This window comes from Conger conger, chromosome 3 (assembly GCF_963514075.1).
Source record: "Conger conger chromosome 3, fConCon1.1, whole genome shotgun sequence".
NCBI lineage: Eukaryota > Metazoa > Chordata > Actinopteri > Anguilliformes > Congridae > Conger > Conger conger.
Window position 1 is genome coordinate 73,015,417 of NC_083762.1, and position 13,928 is coordinate 73,029,344.

Below are 13,928 nucleotides of genomic sequence, written 5' to 3' on the forward strand. Positions count from 1 at the left end.
TAGCAGTGCGAGCTGTCTCTTAGTAGCAGTAGTAGCAGTAGGAGTAGTATTGACCATTTATTCGGCAATATGGACCATAATTTAAACAGACCTCTTTTCTGAGAATGTATGAATATGTATGAATTTTATTACCGCATGCTAGTTGTATTTAAAGTGTTTAAACGGGGACATTGTTCTTTCGACTTCATGGAACTAACTCACAGCGTTTAAATATACAGTAATGAACACAACAGAATAAGCCATGCAGTGCTTTAGCAACGGACCAACTGGCAACTGTGCGTTTATATAAAACAAAAATCAGTTCTATAAAATCCCCTTTAACCAGTGCCTGAATTGTATTAATTGGTTGTTTACACACACAGTAATGCACACTGTATTAGTTTTAATAATTTAGATTCATTTCATTTGGTTGATTTTCAGCACTGAAGGAATGGGAGTGTGGATGTGCATTGTGTAACCTAGTAACTCCATTTTAAATGCGGTACAGGGCACTTCTTAACCGTGAATATGTATCCACCGTGTTGCAACCAGTTACACAGCACGCAGAAGTGCTTTCTGAAACGTACGCAGGGTATCGCGCTGCTAGCGGCTCCGTACTGAACATGATGTACGGTATTTTGTATAACTACAGATATAAGCAATTTTTTTGTCATCTGAAGCATCTTTCGTGATCTTATTTCAACACCATCGGTCACAATGTCTCATCCGGTGCATCTCGATGGCGGCGTCGGGGAAGCTGGAGCTCACCCATCGTGACCCTGCCGTCCCGCCACGCTCACGCTGGTCGCCCTGGAACATCGATAAAAATAACGCCGCACCTGAAGGACACGGCGGAATCGGAGTACGGATGTTAGCGGCCCGGCGCTGGTACACGGGAAGGGGAACGGGGCGGGGGGGAGGGGGGAGGGCGTGTAATCAGAGAGCCCGAGTTGTTCAAACCGGCCACCGACGCTCATAATTCAGCTGTGAAAAAATGCTTTAGCACTGCTCCTTGGCCGGGCGATGTAGGACATATGCTACAGGACCGGAGAATCGCTGGCACTGCACAAACTTGGCGGGAGGGAGCTCGTCCCGGACGTGCCGGGAACTTAATCAGGGAACACATGCCACTTTGCTCAGCGCCCCGTCTCCTCTTTCTCCAAATTTAGGGATCTCTTTGTCAGCTGTCGGCCGGCGGTGTGCTCGCCCGTTCCGTTCCCGTACATCTGTCCGCCTGCGTGTTCCCGACGCCTGTCTAGATAAGGTCACCTGCATGCATCCCCATCGAGAGCTCTCCACGCACCTGGGACTGTTTCCTCCCCAGTCCTTCTCCTCCGCTCTCCCCCGGCGGTTTGTTTTTCAGCCCGCGCCGTGAGTGGGAAGTCTTATCGGCGAATGTTGCGCGACTCGATCCATTATCAGCCATTATTGATTCTTTTTTTTTCCTTTTTCTTTTTTGACGTGTCGTGGTAGCTACGCCGACGTTGCGTCGGTGACCGTGTTCGTGGAAATACACTTGGCCCCGCATCCATTGTGTTTTCCATTAAAGCAGCTTGATACATTTCCCTAAGATGGAGAAAGTCTGCTAATAAGGCTGCCATTTCTGCCGTGCTCCTTTGCTTAACCGGATATAGGCCCATAACACCAGCAATGACCGTTCATTCCAGCGCAAGGATAAATGTATTTGCTCTTTTTTACATGACTAAATTCTTCTTATGTTTTGTTCCAGATGGAGATAAAAAAAATAGAATGGGAGCTGCAGATATTTTTCTCTTACTCTTTGAGCCTTTCGTCCCTCCTCTTCGACCTGTAAATAATTTAAACGATTATTTATAGCGTACGGTTTCATAGCGGGGAGTCTGTCGTCCTCTGGACATGTCTGTTTCAGCGTGTGCCCACGGTCTGTCTCCTCACTGCCTGGTTATCTGAAGTTTGGGCCATATGTTATGATGTCACATGGGGAGGTGTCATTTCTGTTTTAAGCGAGATGGAACAGGAATCTAAAGCCACAATGTAATTTTAATGGGCCTCGAAAGCAACGTGTGCTCATTTGTCTGAGTGAATGTGTGTGTGTGTGTGTGTGTGTTGCGTGTGCATGTATGTGTACTGTATATGAGTGCTTCTGTGTGTGTGCATGTATGTGTGTATGTCCACTGTTTGTGCACTGTATATGTGTGCTTCCATATGTGTGTGTGTGTGTGTGTGTGTACAAGTGTGTTCATGTCTGTATGTATGTGTGTACATGCTTGCTTGTGTGTGTGAGTGATGTACACATGTACACATGTGCTTGAGTGAGTGTGTGTGTTCTGCACAGGAGTCACCTACTAATGTGTTCATGGCTGCAAAAGAAAGGTTGAAGGTTGTCAGCTATTTCTACATTTTCTGTACATTTTCTGTACATTTCTTCCCATGAGGAAATGTAGAAAAAGCATCCCGGTTATGATTGGATTGTATTGTGAGTAGTGATGGCTTTTGAAAACCTTTATTTAAACCAAGGTCTTTTCAGCAGGTAATGAATGTAGAACACAAACGCTGCAATGTTGGAGAAAGCTTTCTCACGTTAGAAAGCTAATAGATCCCTTGCATACAGACATCTTACTCGATGCCTGTCTCCCTGGGTACTGCAGCTCTCTCTCTCTCTCTCGTCCCCCCCCCCCCCCCCCCCCCCTTGATCAGATGGCCACTGCCTCACATCTCCACTGCAATCCTTTTTCCATGTTCAGAAAATGTGCAGTTCCATCCTGGAGCCAGCAGGGGGCTCTCATTTTTCCACAGTCGCAACACTACTCAAAGAGGTTTTACAGTGTTTTTTTATTTTTTATCATTTACTACATTACATTTGCTACAAAAAAGAGACAATGATTAGAAAAGAAAAGATGAACCCAACTAAACTCACACTCCGTTTCCCACAAAATTTCTGTGGGACTTTCTCATCAAACCTTTCTTTACAGTGGGGAGTTATGTTGAAGATTTTTTATTCATTTTTAAGACTATTGATTTTGAGGCAGGGGTTTGGACTATTTAACTGTTCCCTGTCCAGTTCAGTAGTTACAGCATCCCTGCACATTCGACTGCTTGTATAGCTTGAGCTGTTTTCCCATGGGAGTGTATTTCTTTCACTGAAGTTCCCAAACTCACTCTCACTGTACAGCTGGCATCAGCAGTTTTGGAGTTTTGGTTTGTCTCTCCTGTAGGGCTTTCATGTCCAGCGTGTGTCAAGCCAAACAAAGCAAAAACAAAGCAAAATAAGAATTTAAAAAAAAAGTAATGACACACCATTTCAGGAATTACCATGGGGTGACACATTATTATTATTATTATTATTATTATTATTATTATTATTATTATTGTTGTTGTTGTTGTTGTTGTTATTGCTGTTGTTGTTGTTGCTGTTGTTGCTGTAGTTGTTGTTATTGTTGTTGTTGCTGCTGTTGTTGTTGTTGTTGTTGTTGTTATTGAAGCCGGCACAGGTTAAGCATCGTTATCAGGGTCTTACATGTCCTGCCTTTGTACATGTTCTTAGGTTTGGAGCAGAGGACCAGCAGTAAAATACATTTAGATAATTATATAATAGTTTGTTATTTAGCTGACAAGTTTATCCAGAACAACTTACATTTGATCAGACAAAGCGAGGGCCGATCCCCTCTGGAGCCACTAGGCTACGGGCTGCCCGGGGAGCAGAACACGCCGCTCGACATTGCCTTCGCTGCAGGAGAGTGGTGTTTGGGGCTTGTTCAGCCAGCCAGCACATGAAGGAGATTCGGAGACGGGGATCGGTGCTGAGGTGCTGAACCTGAGGCTGGGCCCTGACACTCAACACAGTCAACGTTCAGTGGTGTCCCGATGGGCTGCGCTCCCCCTCTTCCTTTCAAAGTAAACGGCGTGTAAATGAACACGGACAGCCTCTTCCCCAACACATTAACCCCCTCCGCCGACCCGATAGAAGCAGAGCGATCCGCTTATTCCGAAAATCCTTTCGTATCTTCAGCGCGCGTCTGTCACCCCGCCCGCGCGCTATCGACGTGACGGCCCCGCAGGTACCGAGCCGCCGGCTCTGGAGCCTCCTGCTGCTCTGTTTCTCGGAGAGATCAGAGAGAAGCGCCATCGCGCGTCTCTCCTCTCCACGCTCTCCCTTTCTCCTCCTCCCTCTCTCCGTTCTCTCTCGACTGTATTCCTCTCATTCCCTTTCTCTCTCCCCCATCCTTCCGGTCTTCTCTTCTCTCCGTTCTCCCCTCTCCCCCTCTCCCCCAACGCTTTCCAAGCACCGTGTCGATTAATTAATAGCTAGCTAATTTAATTTCCAAAAAAGTAATAACTTGTTTAAGCATGAATAAAGACTGACAAGGCAAAGTTCTAATCTGCCCAAAGTTTAATTAGACTCGGCAAGGTTTTCACAGAAGCAGACGAGGTCAGGCAGACAGGGAGAGAGTCAGGGGGGTTTGGCAGTGGTGGTGGGGGGGGGGGGGGGGGGAGTTGAGGGTTGGCGGGGGCGCTGTCAACTCTGCCTGTCTGCTGCAACTCACTGGAGGGAGACCTGGGATGTGGGGGGGGGGTCGGTGCAGGCAACTGTCAGGGGACAACACGCCCCCCCCCCCCCCCCCCTCCCTGTGCCTGTCATCCACGGCTACCTGTGCTGGGGCCCCCGCACATAGGGTCCCCTGGCAGTTTAACAGGCGGTGGCTGAAAATCAATTGGGCTGCGGGCGTTATCGCCGGGCCCGAGGGCCTGCATGGATTAAATTTCCCTGAAGGGTCCGCCAAACGCTCGCCGTCACTGTGTCGCGAGAGGAGGGGGGGGTTAGGGGGGGGGCTAACGCAGCGAGAGACAGAGAGGGGGAGGGGGTCTGTGCTGCATGGTGGGGGGAGTGTAGCATTAATGTGGGTGTTAGCAGAGGGAGGGGGTCTGTGCTGCATGGTGGGGGGAGTGTAGCATTAATGTGGGTGTTAGCAGAGGGAGGGGGTCTGTGCTGCATGGTGGGGGGAGTGTAGCATTAATGTGGGTGTTAGCAGAGGGAGGGGGTCTGTGCTGCATGGTGGGGGGAGTGTAGCATTAATGTGGGTGTTAGCAGAGGGAGGGGGTCTGTGCTGCATGGTGGGGGGGGGGTGTTAATGTGGGTGTGAGCAGAGGGAGGGGGTCTGTGCTGCATGGTGGGGGGGGAGTGTTAATGTGGGTGTGAGCAGAGGGAGGGGGTCTGTGCTGCATGGTGGGGGGGGAGTGTTAATGTGGGTGTGAGCAGAGGGAGGTGGTCTGTGCTGCATGGTGGGGGAGTGTAGTGTTAATGTGGGTGTGAGCAGAGGGAGGTGGTCTGTGCTGCATGGATGGGGGGGGGGTGTTATTGCAGGTACAAGCAGAGAGAGGGGGTCTGTGCTGCATGGTGGGGGGGGTGTAGCTTTAATGATGGTGCAAACAGGGAGAGGGGAGCTCTGCGTTAATGTTGTGGCTGATGGTGTGGACTCAGGCTGTGAGAGGCAGTATTAATGTGCTGCCGGTGGGGGGTTCGGGATTAATGCTGTGTACCATGGGAGAGCTGTACGCACCCCGCCCGCCCCTCGCCCCCCCCCCCCCCTCTCTAAAAGAGGCTCTGTCACCAGCGCAGCCCATGTGTCACCCTGCTGCCATTCCACAGAGCTCCAGGTAACGTGACGGCGCGCTCCGCAGAACGGAGCTCCACGCTTAGCGGTACGAACGTGCTCCTGCGTGCTCACCGGACGCTGTCGTCCTGGGCCGGGAAGGGGCTGACGCGCAGAGCCACTCGGCGTTCGAGTGCGTAAGTACGCACACCGGTTTGTCCATAAGCGGAAAGAGCGTCCCAAACCCACCCGTGGAGTGCTACGCTTGGTCTTGACCGATTGTTTCGTTTTTTCCCCCCCGTTTTTTAAAAAAACGAATCGTCACATCCCAGGCAAGTGTCAGTCTCAGTCTCAATCTCAGTCATCCGAGCAGCCTCGGTCTCCTCTTTAAGCAATAATGTTCACGTTTGAACCGCTGCTCGACTAAACGGATTCATATTTCTTTTTTCAAAAAACCGAATCCCTTTGTTCCCGCCATTCGGTTTTCGTCGCCCGCGGGAAAGAAAATGAACGGAAAAAAAAGGGCGAACGGGGGAAGGAAAAACAGTGTCGGCGAAGGTGAGAAAGAACGCGCGCACATCCCCTCCTTTACACAGGATGACAGTGGGAAATGTCAGATAGCAATCTCGAAATTATTTCCATTTTGTTACTCTGACATATTTCCTGGCGAGCCCGGCAGAAATCTAATTAGCTTAGAAAAGAAGACGGAGGGGAAAATAAATAAAAAAGGAGGATTCCGGTGCTACCGTACAGGCAGACTGAGCCCCCGAGGTTAACTGGAACTTGAAAGTAAAGATAAGGTTGTTAAATAAAGGAACATGCGGCCCGGGCACTTAAAAAGCCTCTTCAGTCTAATAAGCTAACCTTGAACACAGATTCCCCTCCTTTCTCTGTGCCCGGCTCATCTTTCATCTGCTCTTGACAGGAGGGAGAGCGCGGCGTCCTTCGCGGAGACGGGCTCCGGTTCGGGGGGCCTCGCGGCTCTCCGTAAGCGCGGTTCAGGGTTCCGCGGCGCACCCCCGAAAAAGCGGACGACTTCGTCCAGTAATTATTTATCGTTGTCCTTTTTAATGTTTTGTTATGTTCATTTCGGAGAGGCCGGCAAGCCTTGGAGCTGGAGAGCAGGAATGAAATGAGACTTGGTGGCGGAGGCTGCTTCACCTGCTGAAATTAGGCATCCCACCAAACCGTTATAAAGGCACCGCATGCATGAATAGTCTACGTTTATAGAGGTTGTTTTTTTTGTTAAGGAAGCCTTTGCAATGTCGCTAATGTAAATTCTCCGAGCATTAATGGCCAGACTCGATGTCCGTAACACATAGGAGAGCTTTCCACATACCTGAGATGCACATATCCATTGTGAAAATTTATTTTTTTGAGTGGGCAGGTACATTTGTGTGTCCTGTTTGCCCAGTGCAGTTTCTGTAGGATCAGACTTTTTTGCGGTGAGGAAAAACACGAGTGGATGTTCACATGTATCCCGAGGGTCCAGTCATAACATAGCCCCTAAAATGAGAGGCACTCTCTAGAACTCCCTAGAAAGGCGTATGTCTCCTCCACATGGCACGCAGGTGTGATGTCATTAATACAGGTGACACATCTAATGAAGTCCCCCGACAAAGGCTACAATTAGCCCTCTGGGGGTGAAGGACTGTAACATGGCCCACTGCCAGCAGACTCAGATAACCGGCTGCAGCCTTTCTGTGTGGGTATGTGTGTGTGTGTGTGTGTATGTGTTTGAGTGTGTGTGTGTGTGTGTGTGTGTGTGCATGCAAATGTAATTTGCTGAGTGCGTGTACACACATTGGACACAACACTAACCTTATTCAGGCAGGGCTACATGAGGTCTATTTACACCTTTAGGTAGCACTGTACACTGGCAGGCATCCAAGGAGCAGACGGCTGAAGATCTGATCTGCAATTTTAAACACGAGTTTATTGGCCAGTGTTGGGGTTGAAGGGCATTTGCACCTGTGCTGTAGGGGGTGGGCTTGTGCTTGACAGGTTTTTGGGCCGCTGGGTTGAGGGGTGCAGGGAGGGTTGAGGGTCATTTGGACTGCTGGATTGTGGTTTAGCCCTGCTATAAAATCCTACTATGCCGGCTTGAAAATGGAGCTGGTCAAGCAGTTTATAAGCTGGACTAGCTGGGTATGATCTAGTCAACCAGCATGGCCAAGCTGGTCATGAAGCTGATCTAGCTGGGTATGATCTGGTCAACCAGCTAGTACTCGTATCATGTCCGAGCTAGTAGATGGTTAACCCAGCCACCAGCTGTTTCAAAACATAGCTTGACCTGGTCAAACCATGTCAAGCCGGGAGCTGGTCTGAACCGGTCAACCAGCTACTAGCTGTTTCAAAACCAAGCTGTTCTTTTCACCAGAGAGTGGCACTGGTTACTTCCGGCCCCGTTCTCATTTAAGTGAGCCGTTAGTTATCGCAGGAGCGCATACCCACACAGGCAGAGCTCCGCCTTCCCTTGAAAGGAAGTGGCCAATTAGCATAGCTGCAAACGGGAGCCAATTAATTCCGCCGCCCGATGATGAGCAACATGACCTTCCGAGTTCTGCGGCGCCGCGATTAGCCGCGCCGTCTCCGCGCGGGAGACGGGGCTGGCGGGTCGAGGGCGCGCTTTACCGAAAGGCCTTTCTTATCTGGAGCGAAAGAGAGGAATGATGTTTCTTCTGAGAGATCATTTCACGTACAAGGAGAACACAGGGCCGCGAGCCGCGAGCTTCAGCCGGGCGGCACGCCGTTAATTGCTCGTCTCTGAGACTTCACTGAGAACGGACGATGACGGATGTGGCAGTTGAGGGATAATACACGTTGTAAATACATCTTGTAACCATTAATAGTTCATTAATAGTTAATAGATATACACTATTGCCGGTCTTTTTCCATGAACTGAAATGATGTCGGAGGTGCGTAGACGCTTTAGTGTAACGGTATATCAGTATATTTTATTGTACAGTAGGCGCATGCCTGGAGCTACATTAATATGCTCTGTCAGTCTGGTCAAGGGGAGAAGGGCGGTGAAAATGGAAGAGCGATTTCAGAATCTCCGTACACGCATGCCTGTCGTTCTTGAACCTCAGGAAGGCAGAATTTGCCAAAGGAAAAAGACACCCTCCTGTGTAGCGTATTTCAATTTTGTACAAAACTAAGGCCTACAGAGGAATACGTGTCACCAAAATAGTGTAACTTTTTCTCAACATGTACTATGCGAATCACAAGCTTTAGACTGAAGTACCGCTGTTCATATTAAACTGCTTGTGACAGGCTGCATTGAGCTTGCTTTTATCATGGTGATTGTTCAAGGACATAATGAATAATTGTTTACCTTGGTTCAATTAACTTGTTTGTCTATGTTTAGATTCCTTTCCTGGTCTGTGTTTTAATCAAGCTTGTAACCTTTACATGTTATTGTTTTATGTGCGATGAAATGGCATTTTACTGTTGAAATGACAATTTGTTTGTTGTATGTGGGCAACAATGGCAGCGACTGAACAGTGAACTTCGATTTGGAATTCTTTTGAATGACATTTCAATTACACTCCCACAAAATCAGTAAACACACTGTTCTGCCGTGGTGAGATCAGTGCAGCTGTTGGGCCCTTGAGCAAGGGCCTTGATCCCACAATGGGGGGATTGGCCCCTCCTCAGTCTAATCAACATCCCTCTGGATAAAAAAAGTGTCAGATAAATAACTGTAATGTAATAGTATGTGTGTAGAAAGTAAGTATTTGCAAAGCAATGACAACCCGTAGCATAAAAAAAGCACACAGTGCACACAGACACTTGCATCTCCTCAGTAACACAGACTATTTTTAATCTATCAGTGCCTTCCTCCAACACTGCGTATCTTGTTAATTTTGGATTAATCACCAAAAAAAGAAAATGTCTCAATGTGAATGAAATGCCTGTGTTGGTCAAAAACCTCAAAAGACAGGAGGTGAAATGGAGTGGTCCTAAAAGCTAGTATCAGCCTGCTCCATCTCAAGGTGTATCAGCATGGAGAAGATGGAAAACTGCTAAAGAAATTGTGAACGGGAATAGACCAACAGCGTGAAGGGCTTGTTAAATTTAATCTGAGTAATGTTCATGCAAAAAATATAAGGGGTTTTAAGGGGTTTCCGCAACATAGTAATGGAGTAATGCAGGTACAGAATATCAACATCAGTACTTGGCAAGCTCGTGGTAAATGGTAAATGTCTTCATTCATACAGTGCCTTTATCCAAACCACTGTACAATTGATGCTTCTCATTCACACACACGTACACACAGACACCAATGGCAATTGGCTGCCATGCAAGGCACCAACCAGTTTATCAGGAGCATTTGGGGGTTAGGTGTCTTGCTCAGGGACGCTTCAACACACCCAGGGTGGGATTGAACCAGCAACCCTTCCAACTGCCAGACAACTGCTAACATCCCAAGCTCATGGTAATATCATCGTAGACTTCTTCACTTGCCCCAGCTTTAAAGCCTGAGGTAGGACCACACTCCAAAAAATATCGCTGCAATCAGGGACAGAGGAAACAAGCTAAAGTCCCACTGAGCAGAAGTACTCCTGCAGCTATAGACAAATGCTTCACGGCTTAATTTCACATTCAAGAACTTCAAATTAAATATGTCCCTTGGCCAGATTTTATCCTGGGACTACTTCCAAGCAGCAGCCAGAATCACTGTGCTATCAGACAGACGGCATTATGGGACATCCACGGCTAAAGACTGTTTGAGGAACTGATTTCCAAGCATGAAAAGATTAAATATAAGGAATTTAAAAATTATAATGTGACCTATGAAAATGATATTTGCGGTGAATACTCCATCCGTATTACTTACAGACGCCTGAGAGATTTCTTGTCATTTAAAATGCTTTTGTAAGATTTATGCCTGCAATATGCCTACACCTGCAGTCTGTCTGGCTGTAACAGCCAGATTATTTTCTCCCAAACTTTTATTGTAAAATTCCATAAACTGATCATTCAAGAAAAAAACTTATATTCATGATCATTTCACAAATAAATCTCCATCAGAGATACAAGATACTGCTCCATTGATTTTGCCTTTGATCTTTCTTGTGGTTTTCTCTTTTTTTAAGTAAGGCTTCACTTTTTTATTGAGGGAAGCTAGCAGTTCATCCGATTGAAATATTTGATTTCAATTGTATTTATTTGATTTAGTTTCATAGGGTAAAACAAACCCTGTATGGTTTATAAAGAGTTCCCACCATTAAAAGTTTATTATTTAGCATTTATTATACTATTTTCATGATGGAGATGTCATATGTTCTTTGGTGTCTAAAGTCACCTTCTGTTCGACACTGTTTTTTATTCAGTTTTGAACTTGAATTCACATTTGGCCAATGGCTCTTATACACACTCAACACATGATGGCACTTTAGATGCTTGTACTGAAATCAAGGAGAAGTGGTATTGCATGTTGCCAGAAAGAATAGAATAGAATTGAAAGTTGAATAGCTTTATTTTTCCCAGGGGGGACTTTAGGTGAAGTGGCCAGCATGCAAGTAATGACATATATGAGCAATTTACATAATTTACATTATGAAATAAAATTTCCAGAAATTACATGTAGAGATTCCCAAATGAAATTATAAATGAAAAATTATTTTAAGGAAATGATATAGAATTTGTATCAATTACTTCACTATACTTGCTTAACTACTTGCGATGAAATGAATAAAAAAAAATTGAATAAGTTAAAAAGACAAAGGAACAGAACAGCCATAGTTAATAAAAAAACGATTTTCTCTAAAATTTGTCTCCCGAGTGTTTGGTGTGATGTTTGGGTGCCTTAGTCCTAAAATGGCTGCCATGTCTCCCTCCCTGTTTTGGCAGATCTCAGGCCTTTGCCTGACGTGGCTATGACGGGGAACTGCACGCGGGAGTGCACCGAGTTCGGCCACTCTGACTCCTGCTGGATGCCGGGCCAACCGTCGCCGAACCGCAAGACCAAGAACGCCCCCAAACTCTCCACCTTCGTGCCTTACCAGGAGAGAGAGGGGCAGGAGCGGCTGACCGGCGGCAGCCCCAAGCTGGTGGAGGAGCGGAGCAACAACAAGGTGGCCAACATCCGGTTCCTGCCTCCCTACAGTGCCTACTCCAGTGGCAGCGGTCACGAGCCAGCCAAGGACTGCCCTCTGGAGGAGATCCCCCTTAACCAGACCTCCGAGTTCCAGTCCACCACCTCGCCCTCCAGCCAGACCTCCAAGAGAGAAATCTACCTGTGAAGAGACGCCCCCTCCGGCCCCAAATTACCCCAACCGCCAACCCGCCCCTTGTCCAAGCCGCCCCCTGACCCCTGACCCCTGACCCATCCCCCCGTGCCTGATTGCTGGGCTGTCGGAGACATGCCATAGCGTACCACTCGCTTTTTTTTGTAACCAAGACAAGGCTTTAGAATCAAAAAAACAAAAAAACAAACAAAAAAAAAATGTTGGTGAAATTTAAATGAAGAAAAACAAACAAAACCGCTAACCGAAGGAATGTAAACAATGGTTTTGTTTAAATACTGTAAGCAATTGATTTGATGTGATTCTTTTTTAATACATTTTATTTTTATTTTATGTTTCCTTTTTAAAAGTTAGGGCAATGCCGTTACAGTCAAAACTGAAAACAATCAAAAAGATTGTATATATATTATATATAAATAGAAATATAAAAGGATATTACTATTCATGTTTTTTTTCCTTTACGTTTGGTTTGGAAGCGATTGATGTGGCCTGCCAATTCCAGGAACTCCAAAGCTGCAATCAATACTGCTGTGCTGAAACGGATGTTTTGTGAGGTACAGAACACATCAACACATTGACCTAAGAATCAACACCTCCACCCAACAGCAGTACAGCCCTGACATCGATCACCAATGCAACCGAGAGGTTTTTATTACTGTATAGCACTGTAAATACACTGGGCGGCATGCCTTCTACGGCGTGCTTTCCGCGGACCGCTCTGAAGAGATTCAGAACTCTTTTTCTGTTGTCCTTGATGTTTACGGTGATGTGGAACTTTGTGTTAGCGAAGTGCTGTTTCCCCTCCGAGGGGGGCGGGACAGTTTACAGGAGCGCAGGAAGGAGGGGACGGGCTCTTGAATTACACTTTTTTGCCACACAATTCTCTGAACCAGGGCAGAGGGCCCGCCTCCCGGTTCCTCGTCTTTAATCGGCTTTGGGTGGGAAAGAGAAAGGACGAGCGAAAAGAAGAAGGATGAGAAGAAAGCCGGGCTCCTGTTGGCCTTTTGAGGTGTCCGTGTTCTGGAGAACCCCGCTGTCGACACGCATCGGTGCTACACCACCTCTTCACCTCTTCCACCAACCCCCCCATACATGAGGCCGCACTATAAACCCCCCCGCCCATAGACCACGCCCTTATAGAGGGTACGCCACCACTACGTTTGATGATACGGTTTGATGATAGCTGTAGTCTATGTCTCCGTAGAGCAGGCCACACTCTGGGGCATATTTGTAGTAGGAGACATTGAGAAGATTAGGCCTCCCCAAACACAACACCGCGGCTACCAGTATCCCAGATAAGCTGACACTGTAACCGGGGTCAGGGCACTGAATCCCGGACATGGTCGTGATCAAAATGGAGGTTGCAGTGTGTGGTGACAAATGCGGGACTTTGTCGACTTTGACTTCTCCAAACGCAGGACTTGATCGTGCTGACTGGACCATAACAGTTACATACACGGGGTCTGGCAGACTGTGCTTGGTCCAAATGTAGGACGCGGACAATCCCGGGTGATCCAAAGGCCGGACTCGTACTCGTGACTCTGTGAATCCTCAACGGTCCCACGCGCGGAGCTCAGTCCAACCGGCCTGGCCCCCGAACCCGCCTCGGACGACCCGGAACCTTCCGGGGCGTGGGAGTCCGGACTGCAGTGCGGGCGGGAAGTGCTCGTGGTGCGAAGACTGAGCATGCTCACGGCCGGGAGACCTGAGAGCCAGTTCTCATGTTTGCCCTATTGTGTACATTTCATATCATCTGCTTTATGTGCGCGGCTCCTCACTCCGGCATGTTCTGAAGGCAAAGATTCAGTCAGAATGGTGTGTGTGCAATGCAACCAAAAACACATATATTAGGCTTGAATACACACGGCACAGCAAGTGGGGAGGATAGGGTGCTTGATTGACGGGGGGATAGGGAGAGGGGTTCATCGATCGACATTTCTTCCGGTATGTTCTTCTGTGGGTTTTGCCATCAGGGCCGGGGACTGACGCTGTCCGGTGGTGAGACAGATACGCTCCGCGCTTTACGCGAGACAGGGTGCAGAAAGATTGCACTAATTACACCTCCAGGGTCTCTTCATTAATGGTGATAATTTCACATCTAAAACGGGAAGGGGTTTGTGGTTTA

At 47.6% G+C, this 13,928-nt stretch overlaps 1 protein-coding gene across 2 annotated transcripts in view; it reads left to right on the plus strand.

The window, feature by feature from the left end:
• Nucleotides 1-13,334, plus strand: part of pcdh1b (protocadherin 1b) — a 174,447-nt gene extending 161,113 nt beyond the window's left edge. Inside the window, exon 5 of one of the 2 annotated variants that reach the window (XM_061236233.1) lies at nt 11,409-13,334. In XM_061236233.1, the coding sequence (XP_061092217.1) occupies nt 11,409-11,800 (392 nt within the window). In that variant the 3' untranslated portion in view covers nt 11,801-13,334. The remainder of the gene's footprint in view (nt 1-11,408) is intronic. The other variant, XM_061236235.1, reaches the window with a different exon arrangement.
• Nucleotides 13,335-13,928: the final 594 nt, after the last annotated feature.